The following is an 18,279-nucleotide window of genomic DNA, read 5'->3' as shown; positions in this document are numbered from 1 at the left end:
AGTTTAAGTAGGCAGGGGGCACAGGGTCTCATTGCCTAGAGGCAAAGGGGAGAATCAAAGAGGCCTTGGAGGAGCAGAACCTTGACAAGGAAGCTTGGACTGGAGAAAAGATGTGGTAAGTGGAAGGAATGATGTGGCAAGCACAGGGACCTGGGGGGAGGACAGATCTGGTGTATTCTGAAGTGATGAGTTTTGTGTACTGGAGGTGAAGCTAAGAAAGTACACCTGCAATGGACTAATTTTTAGAGAATTTTTAGAGTTTCAATGTCAATATGAGGTATCCAAAGTTGTCCCTATATATTTGGGTTCCAACAGAGGTTTCAAAGGGGGAGAATAACAAACCTAGATGTGCTTTTAAAAATTTTTTTTTCTGGCAGATTGTGGACAGTGACCTACAGGAGAATAGAGGGAGGATGGGAACAGAATGGCAAGCTGTAGCACAGATAGTCAACCCTGAAACTAGGTGGTCACAGGGTAAAGAAGGGAAAGCATCTAATTCCTGCTGACTAGTACCACAGAGGAGTTGAGGTTGACTGCAAGGTTGTTCTAAGGGTATTGAGCAAGATTGAATATTTATGGGAACATAGTGAGATCCTGTATGAATGGAAGTCTGGAGGAGGGAGATATTAGATTCTTCTCTTGGAGATACTAAACTTCAGGTGCATGAAGACTTCCCTTAGATGTATGCATGCAGTTGGCAATAGGAAATAAAGTTGTGGAGCTCAGGATAGGGTGTCTGCACTACAGATATAGGCTGAGGTCATGCGGAGAAAGGAATTGAGGTGGTGGTATTGCTGAGATTATCCCAGAGGCCTTGAAGCCATGAGAGGGAAAATAGAGACTGAATCTTTCAGAAATTACCGAACTTGCATACCAGTCAATTGTGGGAAAATCAAAGGAGGAGACACGAAGAGAAAATAAACAAGGAAATATCCTTTAGAAATAGAAGAAAGGAGAGAATGTCAAGTCATCCATGTCTTCTCATTCATGTCTTTACTCAAATGTCGCCTTCTCAGTGGCATTTATGCTCAGATCCTCTGAAACCATCTGTATTTTACATAGCAAACATGACTCAAACACAGCCCTCCTCCTTCTCCTTATTTTTCCCCATACCACCTACACCACCTGATATACTAATGCAGGAGACCTGTGTGGGTTTGTAAGGCTACTCTCCTTAGAATATGTACTCCACAAGGCAGGGCTCTCCTTCTGGCATGCAGTTGAGCCTCCTCTGTTTGTGGAAGGAGTTCAGGTAGAAGAGATGAGTATCTAATCCTCATTGTCAATGTGTGGTGGAGTCTGTGCAGAGCACAGTGGGGGGGGGGAGAGAGACACCCAATTGCCAGGGTGTGGAAGTGAAGAGTGGGAAGATGAACCAAGGAAATTGGAGGTGTAAGTCGCACCAGAAGTTTGGGTTAAAGAAGAGGAAGGAGACTGGGCAAGAGCTAGAAGGGGTGAGGGATTATATGAATTTTATTTTCTTGTTTATATTGCTAAGAGAAATTATTTGGGAATATGGACAGATGTGGTGGCCCTGGGACTTCTGATGAACAGTGTGTCAGACAAGGGAGTTATAGAGTTACAGTTGCCCTACTAGATAAACTCAGAGGCGTGGAGGCCAGGTCAGTGACCGAATGCTTGCTCAAGCCCTTTCTTTGTTCTGTGAAACTTATGTTTCTTTGATCTCTAGGAGGGAGAAAGGAACTGGGTAGCAATTGGACAAGAAAAGCTGTGGCCTCCTGCCAAGAGATGCCACTCACACCCAACCAGGAGGGACAACTGGCTGGGATTCTCCCATGTTCAAGACTCCTATGCAAGAAGCCCCAGTAGTGTTTAATAATAAAAATGGTGTAGGGTGTGGGACGACAGTCAAACCTAAAAATGGCACTGTGAGTTTTGTATTTAAAATATTTGTTCTTCGATATAAGCAGGTGACGGTCAATTTCAAATGGTAAGCACTGTAAACAAAGTACTGGGCACCTCACATTGATGATCTCATTACTGGGGGAGGATGGACTCTGGGGTCAGTAGGTGACCAGGGTGCCCTGGGGTGAAGCAGGAAGAGGGGGGCGCTATGGGGATCAGAGGATGTGAGCTGCACACACAGCTGGATCCAGAATGTGGGGGGCTTGGAGCACCATCGGACATTTCTACCAGACTCGTTATTTCCTCCGTAAACCCTTCATTTCGGACTGCTCTGCCACACAGCCTCGGACACTCGCCTGGGCCGCTCCAGTTCCCTCAGCCCAGTGGTGACAAATAGCACCCCTCCCCTGGTCTGGAGGTCCTGGTGGGTCCCTGGGGCTGCATTCCTAGTACGAAGTCTCCTTTGCCACCTTGTCTCCCTGTCAGCCTCTCATGCTGTAGGCACCCAGCAAACTTGAGAGCTTGAGTTCTGACTTGGGAGAAGCTGCTGGGTTCAGAGAGGGCCATGTCCAGGTTGCATTTCTCTCTCCCTCCTCCACACCCCCCCCCCACCACCACCCTTTTCTCTCTTTCTCTCTTTTCAACTCAGAAACTAGAAGCCCGCCTCCGGGCCAGTGAATGCGCCGCGGGGAGACCAATGCCTGTACCTGGAGCAGATGGGAGCCCAGTTCTCGGCCAACATTGTCCAGGGGGCTGGTCCGACTCGAGTGGCCCCATGCCTCGCCGAGCCCTGCGGAGACACAGACACATCCTTTGGGGACGGAACACGAAGAGACCGAATATCCCCGGGCTTCCCCACCCCATTCCCTGCACTGACACGCGTACAGCCTAAGACTGAAGCATGTAAATTCTGTTCGCGATGCTCCCCCTCCACACACACGGGTCTCTAAGCCGTCATCAGACACCCTCCCGCGGACCAGTTTATCTGGGGCTGCAGCGACCTCGCCAAAGCACCCCGCTGGCAGGACCTCAAGTGGCCCGAGGGTTCCTGGAGGAGCCCCTTGCAACGCACTCTAACGGTAACACTGGGTGTGTTTATGGAGTTGAGAAACACGTTTCTGCCCAGAGCTCTCCTCACCGTCCTTCTGCATAGCCCGAGGACGTTCCCTTACCCAACGAAAGCCGCCATCCCCCGGAGCGACCCGAGGTGGCCGGCCAGGGCCATCCGGTCCGGGGCTGGCTTTCTGATTGGCTGCGGGGTTTCCCCCGTCAGTCTCCTCCCTCAGCCCGCGACTTCAATCCCCCTCGGAAAAATCCGTTTCCGTGCGGATGACTTCCAGCTAGAGGCTCACTAGCATTCCCTTCACAACCTTTCTCCTCTTTTTTTCCTTTCCTGGCTTCGGCAGCACTTGCATCTCATCTCTTCCTGCTTTTTCGCACCCCGGAAAAATAAAGAAAAAAATCAATTGGGGGAAAAAAAAACACGCTCATGCTCTTTCGAAGGCAGCTACTACTTTGCGATGCTACCGACTTTTTAGCAATATTTTCAGTCCATTTTTGGACATAAAGAATCATTCCATATCTCTGCTTTCCAGGCACCATCTTCTATGAACAAAGCTGGTTTCTTCTTTTCCTGGATGCTACCACGTTAAGATCTTTAGAGATTTTGCCACAAACCATTTATCTGGGGACGTCCCCAAAACAACAGGCTCAGGACCCTCCTGCTGATTTTTTAAAAATTAACATGAAGTCTTCTCTAGTACCTTTTTATAAAAAGAAAGACCAATCAAAAGAAATCTGTCTGGACCTATGTGAAAGTATTTATGGGCAATATCTTCTAACAAGCAGTGCTGCTGCCAAAATTATTTTCACTAGGTATTTAAATCCTTTCGTTCTCACACCGTTCAACACGGTTTAAATCGACCTTTTTTTTTTTTAAGGCGATTTATTGTTCAGGGATAAGTCATCATGAAGTACACAACGAGAAACACACTCGCATTGTAACATGGGGTTATAATGGATCTTTTAGAATAAAACACCGAATTGGACATTTTAACGGTATTGGCGAGGAGCTGCTTCCTAAGCAAGCAAAGAAACACAACCCCCACCCCCACCCCCAGCAACGACTAACAGGCAGTGCCCCTTAAGCTCCAATCGGGTCTTTCTGGGTGTTTGCACATCTAAATAAATCTAACGATTTCCCCACCGCTCTGCAAACACTGGTGCTCCCCGCCTGCGCCAGGACTCCTCTCCCTCCCTCGCGCCAGGTCAACCCCACCTGACTCTTTTCCCCGCCCCAACCTCCCTCGCCCGAGTGACTCTCGGGCCCAAGTCCCAGCTGTCCTCTGGGCCCCGTCACAACCACCTGTACACACCCCTTCGCGCCGGGTCACCTATCCGTCGCTGCTCCAGTCTCAGCCAACTTATCCCGCTAGTTTTCCGCCACTACAGGTTCATTTTTATAAGCCCGGTTCAGACATACCCAACCCAGAAAGAGCAGCAGGAGGGATCGACTGCAGAGACCGCCCTGGGAAAGGGGAAAGGAACCTCTCAGGAGTGCCAAGCAAGCGGGTGGCGCCGGCCCTGGCGCCCAGAGGAGTCCTGAAACCCCAAGACTTCCCTGGAGCTAAGGGCAGAGCGCCGGCCCCCGGCCGGAATCGGCCACCGCCGACGCGTCTCCCGAAAGGATGCGTGGGACAAACAAATACCCTTCATGCACAATTTTGAGGGACTCTTCGAGCACCTAGAAGACGCCCGGAGGCGGCCTCCCGATCGCAGGGGTCCGAGAAAGCCCCGGGGCTGGACTCGGGGTTAAGTACTGGTTCCAAACCGGCAGCGCCAGCCTCCACTGTGAGCCTGTGCGTCTTCTGGGGGTTGCGGCTCATTAGTGTGGGCCTACGAAGGAACATAAGACTTCCCCACTGGTTAATAAACAGCCCGTCCCTGCGGCGCAAGTTAACAGGGGCCTCCCTCGACCTCTCTTGCGCACACCGCTTTACGGGACATTTTCCTTTCACGGAGCGTTGCCTTCTCCTTGTGTCCCCCATCGAAATCCCCGTCACACGGTTGGGTCTGGGTTAATGTTTTATAAGGGGCTGGTTGCCCTCGTCTACCTGTCCTGATTGAATGCCGGGGCTGAGCTCGCCCTTTGAGGTGCCGCGGACAATTCCCCCAAGACAGGGCCAGAGGTCCCCCTGTTCCCGAAAGTCTTCAGGTGGGCGGGAGACCCTTCTCCCCTCCTGCCTTCCCCCAGGACCCCCTCTCCGCTTGCCTCATCTGACGCGCTCAGGCACCCAATTTCGGTTGGCGCGGGGGGTAAGCTGAGATTTCGTTTCTGCACTTGACCTACCGCAGAAAATTCGCAAATCCTTTGATTGTCTGTTTAAAATGAGGAGGAAACCAGCTCCCTTTGCGGCAGGATTACAGTGGGAACAAGATCTAAAGATTCTCTTGTAATTCGGTGAGGCCGAGGGAATGGGGTTTTTGCAAAGGAGAAAAGCAGCTCTGTGAGGGAGGCGATAACTAAATCGGGTTTTAGACAAAAGGATTTTCCCCCAGCTAAAGTGGCCGAAGACAAAGGAAAACATAATCTATTTTGGAAGATTTCCAAGATATGCCATATTAACCTTAGCAGATAAATTTTGCTTCTCCTAGAATCCTCCCCCCTTCCCTTAAAGTCTGTTTTATCATATTTACATAAGTAGCATTAGAAGGGATGTATCTATTATGGATCTAAGGGGCTAGCTCACATTTCATGTGAAAACCCCGGCAACTCTGACTGTTGCGTTACCCTTGGTGCTCGGTTGAGCCATTTCCATTTAAATACCCCCTGACCCAAGGATTACCTCAATGGACTGACTGCACGGGTTTTGTAATTTCCTGAAAATGAGATTTCGATTTATAAAACAAGAAACCAATTAGTAACCAAATGAGGCGAAGTAGATCCACTAAAATTGACCTAATCCCACAGGCACCATTTAGGCCCGTTCTTGGCGAATGAATGATGAGCCCCAGTCTAGCGTGAGCTCAAAGCATCATCCAGCTGTGTTATTGCAGGCAGCAAAAATAAATTGATCGAGCCATTCCTTCGGAATGAATTTCATACCCTTGACAAAATACAGATTACAGACCCGGCATCATCACCCCCTTCACTCAGGAAGAGGAGGAAGACAAGAGCTTGTTCTACTGTTCTGTTTTTCTTCCTTTCTCTTAATAAATAAACACACTACATCTCAATAGAAACGTGTCGTCCGCGAAGGATTGCCTTATATTGCCTTTTAGGCAACCACTAGGAGCTGTCCCATGACCTGACCGTGGCGACTGAGGCTGGGAAAGCCCTCCGAGGTGGAACTTCTCAGTTCAGGTCCCAGAGCTGCTTGTCCTGGCCGCTCGGGCTGCCAGCTTGAAAGCCCCCAGTCCCTTGCATCCTGCAGGGCCTACGGGTTCTTGATGCCTGAGTAGTTCAAGTCTTCTTGGTGTTAGAGCTCCGGGAACTCCCGCAGCTGGGCTCTCTGGGGAAGACAGGGACGGAGAATGGGCGCTCCCAAAAACTCGGAGCAGTAACTGGGCAGGAGGTTGCTTCCTGCACCGACCACACCCGCTCCCACCTCCGGCGCTGGGGCCAGCCCCGCCCGCGGCGCTCTCAGGCCACGGGGCGGGTGTGGCTGAGCTCCCGAACGCGTCAGGGGCAGTGCGGGGCCACGCAGCCAGGACCCCATGGCGTGCGCCCGCCCTCTGCAGTGCGTGTCTACACTGCCTTCCCCGGCCTGCAGCTCGAAAGCCAGAGACTCCGCAGCCGCGACCAAAGAATCCTCTAATATCGGTGTAAATCCGGGGTGCAGATCGGTGGTCACAGCGCAGACCCTTTCTCTGTGCTCGCTCGCCGTGCGCAGAGTTTAGGCTTCCGGCCCCGCCCGGAGCGGTCCCACCGGCCAAAGTGGCCGCAAGTCCCCAGGCCCGCCTACGTTGATGAACTAGAACTGCAGAAGCGATGGGAAGGCAGAATCAGGGCCACAAGTGGGGACGAAAATGCGCAGGAGAGTGTCCCACGCGGCGACTGAAAAGCCTCAAGCGGTGTCTCCCTAGGACTTCAGGCATTCGAGCACGGCCAGGACTTGGCAAGGCCAACTCCCCACAGGCCCGCGCTGGCCAGGTCAGCCTAGGAGCTGGGGATCCAGCTTCGAGAGCCCTTGGCGCGAAGTCTGCTCCCCGGGAAAGCCCAAATCGACACGGATCTGGGCTTACGGTTTAGCCAACCGCCTGTCCTTGGGGCAGCGCGAATGGCGGCCGGCGACCGGCGCGGCCTTTGCTCCGGGCTGGGGTCAGAGTTGTCCCTGACCTCCCTTCTGGAGGGCAGACTCTCCCATACTGCAGGGCAGACTCCCCCAGCTTGAGGAGTGGAGGAGGCCACGCGGAGACCTCGGTCGCCACGGAGAGAGGAGGGGACACGGGGAGCCGACCTAGCCGGCCGCCTGCTTCAGGCGGTGCAGAAGGGGCGGTGAAGGCCCTGAGTCTCCCGGGTCTTGCCGGAGCCACCAGGGTCGGGCAACTCCGGGAGGAAGCCACCCAGTGTAGAACTACCTGCAGAGAAAATTTGCTCCACTACAGACACTGTTTTAGCCATTCCTGAATACTTGGGGTTCTACACAGCATTTAAAAATCCATGGATCAAAGACTGGCAATGGGTGGCTCACTCAAATCGTTAGGTCCAAACTTTTTTTCTTGAGAAATACCTGGCCCAACCGAGAAAAGCATCCGAAACCCCTGAGCTCACATTTTGTACCCACATTTGTGTCTCTAAAAGCTTAAGGCTGCCTAGATGTCCCAGAAATGAAAAATAATTCCCCTAGAAATTATGGTTGCCTTCTGCAGATTTAGCCTGGTTTTAGCTTCAGGTGGGTGACCATACTTGAAATAATCCCACCATAGTTCATGATACCTTGTTGTTATTATTGTTATTGTTTTTATTCATGATCCCTTCCTTTAAAGAAAAAAGTATTTGTTTTCATTGATCTGATCTACAATTTCTAGCACATAAATCTGCCTTGCAAACGCTCTGCATGGAGTTTAGTTCTGCACTCCACATTTTAAGTCAACATCAAAACTGGAATTAAACAGAGAAAACCAGCGTGGAGCGTAAACTGCGCTTGAAGGCTTTTAAATGAGAAAAACTTCTGTAAGAAAATAAACATGGAAACCTAATGCTCAATCATTTCCCTGAGCAGCGAGGAAAACAGCCTTAAATCACCGATCCACGTGGGAAATGGGGCCTCTTTTTCTTTTTCAGTTCTCAGCCTCAAAAAAAAAAAAAAAAAAAAAAAAAAAAAAAAAAAAAAAAAAACCACGATTACAGATTTCAGTCTTGAGATGCACATGATAGCAAGGATCCATGGTGCAAGGTTTTTTGTTTTTTTGTTTTTTCCAATCATTCTTGTCTTTTGTAGAGACTCTCTTTCTGAGCAGTTATTAATTTCAACTCTGTGATTATTTTTATTTTCAGAAGGCATCTTGACAATGGGCTGGTGGGGTGATGTTACTAAGATTCTGAATTGCTACAGATTTAGAAACATGTCTGATCCTTTCAAAGTTCATTCTGCAAACTACTACACTCTCAGCCAAAACTGCATTATAGTTGGATAACATACATGAATTTCTTTGCAGTTGAATTTGTCTTATTTGCACACACACACACAAATCATGCCACTTTTGTTTTTACCCTGCCTTTCTGGCTTTGATAACACCAAGGATCCATACATTTCTACATATTTCAATTTTTCCTTTGAAAAGCTATTTTAAAATTGGATACGTTACCAACTGGGAGAAGGAAGTTTTAATGATTTCACAATACCCTTCCCTGATTTTTTTTTTTTACTGTGAAATCTCTGATTGAATGCTTTAATTATTCCAGGTATCTATAGCCCATCTCTCTCTCCACCCCCCTTCCTTCCCTCCCTCTTTCTCCCCCACCCATGTGTGTGTGTAAGGGGAGGGTCATCGTGTCATTCATCCAACTCTTTAATATTATCTACTCAGTTAAATAAAAACTGAAACTTGCCAGCAACAGCAAACAAAAGCTACTAGACCCTGGAAAGAAAACTATATAGCAAAGGAGGGTGGGAGGATACTTATATTTTAAAAACTTTTTTCCTTTTCCAAAATAATGTGGAAATATATTTGCTTGCTCCTTTAATTTACAACCTTTTGACATTAACAGGGTATCACAGGTGAAATTCCGACAATAGCAGTGAAGTTTTATATAGCCTATATGTCTACAGCTATGTCAGCAGATTTATAATTACTTGAAACTATATATCTTGCAAAGTTCATATGATGCATATGATAGGATGTTGATCACAATCTAACAGCCACCTTTATTCCACTTTTTGAATTTGAGGACCTATTATGTGCTAGGATGGATTCAAGATGTAAAGTTAAATTTCATCTTGAAATTCCATTTATCAGCACTAAAAAAGATGACACCCAAATAAAGCTCTCCCTTTGCCCCACTGCCTAGGAACCCCCTCTGGTCCACCCTCTGCCTTCAGTCACCTCTGAACCCAAATTTGGCACCCCCTGCAGGTTATGCCTGGTGTTGCAGCATGTAACTATTGCACTCCTTTGAAAGCTGTTTGTTGTTGTTTTTGTTGTTGTTGTTGTTTGTTGTTATTCTTTAACATTATGAAGTTAAGTGTTTGGGTTTTGGGCCTTTGAAGTTCTACAAGGTCAAAATTAGAACCTCATTCCTAGGAATCAGCTGTTGGAATGACCCTATCTAAGTCATCGGATGAAGGCTGCGCTTGAGTTATGAGCTCAACAGTAGCTGGAGAAATAAATGATGTGCCCGGAGTTCACACATCGCCCATCCCCTCCTTCCCATAAACTCACACTTACCCACAGAAGAAGGGAGGTGAGGGAGGGGCCGGGGCTCGTGAGGAAGCACAGTCCCAGTTACAGTAAGCCAGAGGGGACCGGCCTGGCCACCAAGGGAACTCCAGCCGGAGTCTTCACCGGTGCTATCTTCAAAAACGGCCAGTTGGCCACGAAAGTTTACTTTTTGTTGCTTCTATTTATTTATAACGCAATTTACAATGTGTGAAGTTGGCACTTTTAATTAAACAAGAAAGCTTGCTCTCCTAAAAACAAAAACAAAACAACAACAAAAACCAGCCCGCTGCCTCCCGGGCGCGCCTGCCCCGGGTCTGCACCACGCCGACCAGCGTCCCCGGCCCGGCGACTCCCCCGGCTCTCGCGTCCCGCTCGGGGCCCGCCCGGGAACGCAGACCCGCAGTTCCTCCCCGCGATTACTCGCAGCCGCGCAAGCAGCGCCATATGCTGCTTCTGATCAAACAGCGAGCGACATCGGCACCGATAATTGACGAGACCGGCTAGAAATCACGCAGAAAGGGAGCCCACTGAGACCGCAGGGGCTGACAAATCACTGCTAATAATCCTGTTAGGAACAGCGCGGCCAGCGGAGTTCGCAATAGCTTTATTTTTATAAAGTAGGCGCTGACAGAATAAAAGACAACGGAGATCTCTTTTTTAAACACAAGGCAGTGTGGCATAATGGTAATTTCCCACCAGCAATTCCCAGCACAGTTTGAATGGGAAATGTGGTTTTTAGTGTATAGGTCTGCCCTTCAACAGTTTTTCCCCCTTTTAAAAACTTTTCAGGTAATTTTAGGACTTGATTCCTCGGCTCTCCTGGCTTCCGGGGTCAGAGGACGGGAACTGAGGAACCACTTTCACAGGAAACGACCTTAACCGAACTTACAGTTTTTGAGGTAGAATTGAATAATAATTTGGGAGCTTTCCTTTTAGTGTCCTTGACTAATTTGGAGCGCGTTTTGCAGGCTTTTACGTGAAGATCAAGCAAAGTGAAACTCCAACCCTATTAATGACTCTCCTTCCCTCCCCCTTTTCCTTTAAAGAAACAACCAACCCCAAACAACCAAAATCAACAACACCACAAACCTGTACGGGTCAACTAATAAGTTCTTGTGTGTAAATAAACAGGGCTCTTTCTATGGAATTTTTGTTTGCTTGTTCTTTTAGTAATCCTTCCTGTTACATTTTCAAATCCTCTCCTCCTACTCGACAGGTCTAAGATATTTTTTGAAAATCTGTGTATATGCTATTTGGGTGCAAATAAAGTGAAAGAATGGATAAATGGAAGAGGGAAGTGCCCTTTCCCTAGTAGGTAGAGATGTTTTTATATAGAACAATGTCCTGTGACATCTGCTCTGCCCTCACACAGTGCATCTCGATAATCTAGATACAAGTTTTAAATCATGTCAACAGCTCAGCTATTCTAATTTCTAGACCTTATAAGACAGTTTTCCCCAGGATCCACTTGCCAACCTGCTTCCCAGAAGATATTTTCTGAACAGGCTAGCTATGTTAATTCAATCTTATGTATTTTGAGCCCAGCCTATTATCTTACAGATAATATCAAAGCCAGAGTTGCAAATCATCAGGCCCAGCGTTCCTTTCAGAATCTGTAAACATCTTGAAAACTCAGAATAAATACGCTATAAAGAGTCAAGAGACTATGTAAATTCAAGACATATTTGTTTACAAATATATCTGCTCCTCATTTGCAGACCCCCAGACATAGAGAAATTATTATCTGATTTAGTTAGTTCAGTGTATATGGGGCCTATTTATACCCTACCCAAAATACAGCATTTAGCACTGTTGATCCTTTCTATCTACTGGATGCAATTCCAACAAGAGCAGTAAAAAAGAAAGTCATGTTTGGATTAGTAGTGCTTTCAATTGAGCCCAGTATCTGAAGTGTTGACAAAAGCAGTGTTGGGCTGCCTCCCAACCAAACATATCTGATGGACTGAAGAGAAAAGTATTAATGGGGAAGTAGGAGTCTGGAGAAAGCAACAGGAATTCGTGGAGCACCTCAGTCAAGCCGCCAGGCTCAACTACCCTTTGCAGGGAGAGTGTATGTAAATATATGTAGGCACTTCTCTGCTGGCTGGCAAGGGCTCTGTACCCTGAAAACCCCCTGCCCCATTGCCTTTGAAATTCCATGTGGGCAAAGTCACTTACCTTCTGGGAACACCACTCTCATTTTGAGATAGCTGGTCGTGAGTCTGATTATGGATGCCTTGTCCAGCTGCGAGGTGATAGCCGAGGGCAAAGGCAGTAATTTAGCCAGTTCATAAAATTCACTGTTTTCCTTCTCCCTCCTAGTCCGGGCAGCATTTTTGGACTTTTCTTTCATGGTGTCTTGTTCCCCCTTTCTTTTTACAATGTAAGCTCCACAGATTCATCCAAAACCATAAATAAACTTTCAACTGGAGATCATATTTGACAAAAACATAGAGCATACACCGAACGAAGGAGGCTGAGTCTCTGCACCGGGGAGAGCGTGTGGAGGGCACTTACACGGCCAATGCGGCGAACAGAAAATATTTTCTTGGAAAATGTGGATGTGCCTTCGGGGAAGTTGGAGTTGCGGATCCAGGGCAATTCGAGCAGCCCCGTGGGTCTCCGGGCATCAGATACCAGCGGGACCCCTCAGGAGCCAGCCTTTCCTTCCATTCTGAGCTGCGAACCGCGGCGCTCGGAAGGTCGACATGATAAACCCACCCGACGTGTGCTCTTCAGTCCCGCGGCATTCGAGGCGGCTCCGAGCCCCTCTGGGAAGGACAGGAATCCGGGGCAGCTCTTTCAGGCCACTGCGAAGACAACAGCATCGGAGCGTAAGACGTGTGCGGCCCCACAACCGCTCCCACACTCGCCCCAGATCTGAAAACCGGCTGCGAAAGGCCTCAGCTTCCTCGCCCGGCTCCACGATTTCTTGCTTGGGTTGCTCTTATTTTTAAGACACGTTAGGAAAACACAACACCAGCAGTGAGACTGAGCCCCGTGAGAATAGTGCTCGCATGCCCTCTCCCTTGTCAGCCACACTGTCCAGCCCCTTGGGAAGTTGCCCCAGCGACAAAGCACAAGCTGCGGAGACCCTCAGGAGACCCAGGCCCGGCGCAAGGCCCAGGACAGCGGGTTTCCGCAGCAACCCCGGCTTCCTCCTCCACACCTTCGCGCACCCCCGGACCTGGGCAGACCTGCAGCCGGATCCCTCTCCACTCCCACTTGGGTCTCGAGTCTGAGGGATTCCTCCAAAAGTAGAGCTTACACATCAAGTCCCTCGGGACGCCCCAGGCGACCCGCCGCTCTCACTGTCCAGCGGGGGCGGCCACGCGCTGGGCCCAGCAGTGCCAGGTTAACAGGTGGCAACCCTCGCGACAGCCCCTCGCGGGCACGGGGAGGCTGCACCGGACGTGTCCAGCCTCGCCCCTCGGCCGCACAGCTGCGGGCGCCGCCGGGCTGGTGCTGGGTCCAGCTTCACCTACCTTCAGTCCCCGCGGGCGGCAACGGGTGCGAGGCGCCCGCCTCCTAATTGCACTCAGGCCTATGGTCCAACTAAGCAACCCTGCTGGCCTCTCGGTTTCCCACCAGCACAGAGGAGCGGAATACCCCTCGACTCCTTTTTCTTGGTCAAAAATCGGGGGAGGGGTGTGTGGCAGGAGGAGGAGGATGCGGGTTTTGGGACGGGTGAGGGGGTTTTAGAATCTTCCTCCTCGGTAGTCGCTACGAAGCCAGTATTATTCCTAATTGGAAGCCGAAAGAGCCCCCCCGTAACTTCTTTATAGCTTACGGGATTTAGCTTCAACTTCACTCCAGGGCTCCCTCTCTCCCGCCCTCCCTCAATGCCACTCACAAGCTTCGCTCGCCTCCTATTGGCCCGCCGCGCCCCGGGGCGCAGCGCTCATTGGCCTCGCGGGCTGAGTGACGCGAGTACGCCCCGCACCGCCCACCGCGCGCCCCAGCTTGCGCCTAGCAGTCCTGCACCAGCGTGGCCGCCGCGCTCCTAATGAGCCCCGGGCGCGGGGGTCGGCGATGCCCCGCTGCCGCCGCCGCCGCCGCCACAGCTGCTCTGGGATTTTGGGGCCTTCTGGGCGCCGTGCGCTACCTGCGCTCCTCCCGCTCCGTGGGGTCGGAGGCTGACCGTTCTCTCACTCACCCCAGCGCGGGGGCCCAGCCGTGCCAGAGGCCCCGGGAGGCGGCGGCCGGCGGCCCGGGCGGCAGAGGTCGGGCAGGCGAGGTGGCAGTCACCCAGAGCGCGGCGCGTTAGCCCCAGCGCCGACCTCGCGGCCGCGCCCCTCTCCCGCGCTAGTTGCGGAGCCGACGGCGTGCGCAGGGCCGGCTTGGGTTTATCTTCTCCCTTTCACGTCCCCCAGAAACCGTAATGACAGCGAACTGATCACCAGAAGAAGTAGTCACAACACCTGTCTTTCGATGTATCTCCAGATGGGTTGGGAGCTGATTTTGTTCGCTGTGGAGAGCTTTGCAGGAGGGAGTTTTCCTATGGGAAGCAGCGAAAGAGGTGGCATTACAGGCCACAGTAGCGTGAGAATGGTGGATCCGTTATCTTAGACGTCAGCCAACGCTTGGCTGGGTTTGTTGAGGGGAACACTAGCCCAGCGCATAGGATGCTCCTTGCGGAAAGGACACATGTGCACGCGTGGACTTGGGACGTTCACGGTTTCCCAGCAGGGGCTGGCACAACAAACGTCCTCAGGTGCCACTGCCGACAAACTATAGCCGAAAGAGAGCGCCTCTAACAAGAAGCGCCTTCTCTTCCTAAAGCAGGCAGCAGCAACCAGGAAAAGTTGAGGTGCCCCTGGATAACTGTCGCCGGTCAGGAGCCTCCCTTACAGCAGCCTGGTTTCGGTGCTGCGGGGGACCGCGACTCCGCTCCTCGGGGTGTGCTGGGAGGCGGGGGTTTCTCTGAGGTACAAGTCGGTGACCACACCGCCAGGCTGCTCCCGGGTCCCCTCGCTTGCGGCACTGACTGCCTACGAGAAAATAAGTACTCTGAGGAAGGGTGTGTGTCGTTCTGCGGATATTCAGAACAACTTTTCAGAGTTTTGTTGTTTTTTTTTTTTTTCAAAAAAAAAAAAATTCATACATCGCCACATCCTCACCGCCCGGTGCAGTAAGCGCGTAGGACTGCGGGAGCTTTCTGGGGTGAAGGGAGGTGGGTATTCACCCATCTGGGCAACACCTGATGAGAAGGAGATGAGCATTTCGAATAGAGAGGAAAGGAGAGGGGAACTAAACAGAGATTGTGTAGGTGTTTCAAATCTGGCATCCTGCTAATGGGATCTGGCCACTTAGCCGGCTCTGGGTAGATTTTGGCCAACAGTAGTGGACTTTTAACAAGAGAGACTTCGAACAAGAAAGACCACATAGAATCATCAGCTACGTGGAAAGAGACGGCACGGGTCCGTGTGGGGAGTGGGGGAGAACCTTCCCTGAGCCTCCTCTCCCCGCCGACCTGGACAGATCGGAGGGCTGAGATGGAGCCTCCAGGCGACGCAAGGACACCTCAGGGTTAAGAAACGGTTTTCTAGTCCGACTGAGACGGAGAGCAGATTCCAGTCCAGTCTGCGGTGACTCTAAATCCTCTCTCTACTTCGAACAATATGCAGGTGTGGAAGTGCCTTTTCCAGGGTCTGAAACTTGTAACCCCCGCGGGGACTCTGACGGCACGGGTGTCGGGCGGTGCCATGCTTCCCTCGCAGGGGGCTTTGCATGCGGGGGAGAAAAATGGTCTTTTGTCGTCAGAAGCAGATGGACAAAGTGAGTACGGGAAGTCTTCACCCTGCAGGCCAACGTCCTGGGGGACCTGGCGGGCTGCTCCCGGTGAAGCTCCGTTGCCAATGAACCCAGTAGAAGCTCTTTAACAAACACAGTGAACGCAAGGCCATGAGGTGACAGCCTCTCGCTAAGTCCTGGGCACACAACCGTCGGAGCCGCGTTTACCGAGAGAGTGAATTAGTATGGCGATCTAACACCTGTTTTTCTAATCTTTGAACCCAGGTTGGAGCCCGAACGCGCTCCCTCACGCGCCCCGCCCGGGCGCAGGGACGAGGTTTTACCCCGGGCGGAGCCCCCGCCCGCTAGCCCCGCTAACGCCCCTGCCAGCCAGGGGCGTGAACCGTGAACTGGAAACTCAGGTGCCTCCCTTGTGCCCTGAGGCTCTGCTATAGTCTCAAGCACGGGGAATTTTCAGTAAGTTTCTTGGGGCCCAGGGGCTGATCCCACCCACCTCTCTGCCAGCACACGAAGAAAAGCCCCAGAGAGGAGAGACCCGGGCATCGGCCCGCGCGACCCACCAACACCACAATGGGGTGCTTATCGCATCCAGGCCGCCGCCTCCATTAGCGGATGCCTTAAAATCTAGCCCGCTGGCCCTCAGCCACTCTCTCTGCAGCCCTGGAACGCGATCCTATTGCAGGAGGAAAGCGATGCTTGCTGATCTACACACATCTTCCGCCTTCCCGACCGAGGACGGCAAACAGCCTAGAGTGATTGAGATACGGCTCCCTTGAGAGGCTCTTCCACCTCTGGGCGACCTGGGATGCTTCGGTAGCCCGGACGCTGGGACTTGCAAGTGCCGAAGACTCCATCCTTGTGGGCGCTGCGAACTGAGGATTCGGGAACCAACGCGCCTGTGCGCGCGAATTCCTGCGCCCCGCCCGCGCCCGGAAAGAAGGGGAGGGGGCCTTCCAGGGCCATATGACCCCTCCTGGCAATAAGCAAAGTCCAAACTAGAAGCTGAACGCTGAGTGAAGCACAGATGGAATCCTGGTGCAAATCGTTGAGCCGGATTTCGCGGTGGCGGGGACCCGGTGCACTGAGGCGCCCACCCCTGCTCCAGCGGAGACCTCCACCCTGCTTTCCAATAACTCCTCATTGACCCTGGGTGTTTGAGCGTCTCATTAAAACTAGAGTGACTTCTGCCCCTCCCCCTTCTGTCACAGCCTGCTTAAGATGCATACTTTCACGTGCTGGCACATCAGCCATGCACAAGCACACAGACTCTGATTTTACTCGGTGGCCAAGGTCAGGATGAAGTATATATTTACTATCAAGATGCAAAAGTCTTGAAGATGGCCCAAAACTTAGCACGTTACCACAAGATGTTCACTTTCTACCACTGAGAAAGACGATTTATCTAGGGGAATAGTAATGTCATAAGAAATACTAAGGTTTTCTTCTCTTCTGTATGCAAGTCCATGTTAATTCTGTTCTAGACCCACTTTATTACATGTGGACGTTGACATCTCTGTGAAGTACTTGTAATGTTGATGCCCCCTTGCAATTTTGACCTTGTGGGGTGAGCCTGCTAAAAACAAAGGACAAGAGGAATCTCCCCTTAAAAAAGGGGGGCTTTGCTTAATATTTTAGAAGTTATTGTAAATATCGCTTCACTGATCATGATGTTTTGGAAAATATGTTTTATGCAAAAAAGGGACATTTCTGAAGAGTTATTTTTCATGCATCTGTCTGCCTAAACTGATCCTTAAAATACCCAAAAACAATTCGTTTCAGTGGGATGACACTGACACATACATACAATGAACATACAGCAAGTTGAAAAACGAAAATGGAGAATACAAACAAGGATTTTTGGGGAGAGTTTCTCTAACTATGTTTCTTCAGCTGGATTTTGAAATTGTTGTCTCAAATGTAACCTTGAATTGGTCGCTGAGATAGGAGTGCTTCTTAAAGTGCACATCATTGTTTAAGCTTTAAAAGAATACTTATTTTTTAAAAAATTAGTGGTAGCTGTAAAGAGCTCTTTGATCCCTGCCTTCTGTGGATGGGAGTGAGAGCAGACACTTGGCATATGTTCCATAAGTGGAACCCAGGACGATGAACCCATGAAATGCAGGAAAGCTGGGCTCAAGAACACAACCGAGGTGTTCCAAAACTGGAGATGAACATGAATTTGCGACTTCGGATTGAAAGAAAATGCTTCCTAAATGGGTTTCCCCAGTTTCTGGCCACACTGCAGGAAAAGGCGCAACTGAGGGCTGAAGCTGGTATGGTGTTGGGGGTGGGGTGGAGGATGCTGGAGGCAAGGGAGGGGTCTGTGGAAAGGAAAAGGATGAATGGCATCGCAATGGGCTGGTACTGGAGGGCATGAACTGTGTGTCCCCTCCCTCCTCTGACACCGGTATACCCCTGAGCTACAGTGACGCCTGAGCTACAATGACGCTGAGGCCGGCTGTTGCCCAGCTGTGCATACTGGTGAAGTGGGTCCCTCCAACGTGTAAACTTAATCAGTATCCAAATCCGGCCGGCCTCAGGGTCACCTGGGGCTTAAGTGGGGAGGAGAAGGGTGGCCTTTAAATATGGACCCTGATTTAGGACCCTGAAATCCCTGTGGGACTGGAAAATACACATTCCTCAAGGTGTGGGAGCCAGGACAGAACCTGACCCTAGAGCAATTCCGAATCCTGAGTGAGGAAAGAGTGAGAAGGAGCTCAGAGCCAAAGGCACAAGTGCCACCCAGAGCAGCACAGTGAGGGGATTAGACAGGCC

The 18,279-nt window shown here is 50.8% G+C and overlaps 1 protein-coding gene across 3 annotated transcripts in view; it reads right to left on the bottom strand.

Annotated features, from left to right (window-relative positions):
* The window catches only part of SIM1 (SIM bHLH transcription factor 1), a 98,572-nt gene that overhangs the window by 67,231 nt on the left and 13,062 nt on the right, over positions 1 to 18,279 (bottom strand). The window contains exons 1-3 of one of the 3 annotated variants that reach the window (XM_070074626.1): positions 13,541 to 13,598; positions 11,929 to 12,560; positions 2,574 to 2,656 (exon numbers count right to left, since the gene is read on the bottom strand). In XM_070074626.1, coding sequence (XP_069930727.1) covers positions 2,574 to 2,656; positions 11,929 to 12,103 — 258 coding nt within the window. In that variant the 5' untranslated portion in view covers positions 12,104 to 12,560; positions 13,541 to 13,598. Of the gene's footprint in view, positions 1 to 2,573; positions 2,657 to 11,928; positions 12,561 to 13,235; positions 13,599 to 18,279 lie in introns of those variants that run through there. The other 2 variants (XM_008263315.4, XM_070074625.1) reach the window with 2 other exon arrangements.

This window comes from Oryctolagus cuniculus, chromosome 5 (assembly GCF_964237555.1).
Source record: "Oryctolagus cuniculus chromosome 5, mOryCun1.1, whole genome shotgun sequence".
Taxonomy (NCBI): domain Eukaryota; kingdom Metazoa; phylum Chordata; class Mammalia; order Lagomorpha; family Leporidae; genus Oryctolagus; species Oryctolagus cuniculus.
Note: the sequence above shows the minus strand (reverse complement) of the source record. Positions and strands in the feature narration are given on the sequence as shown.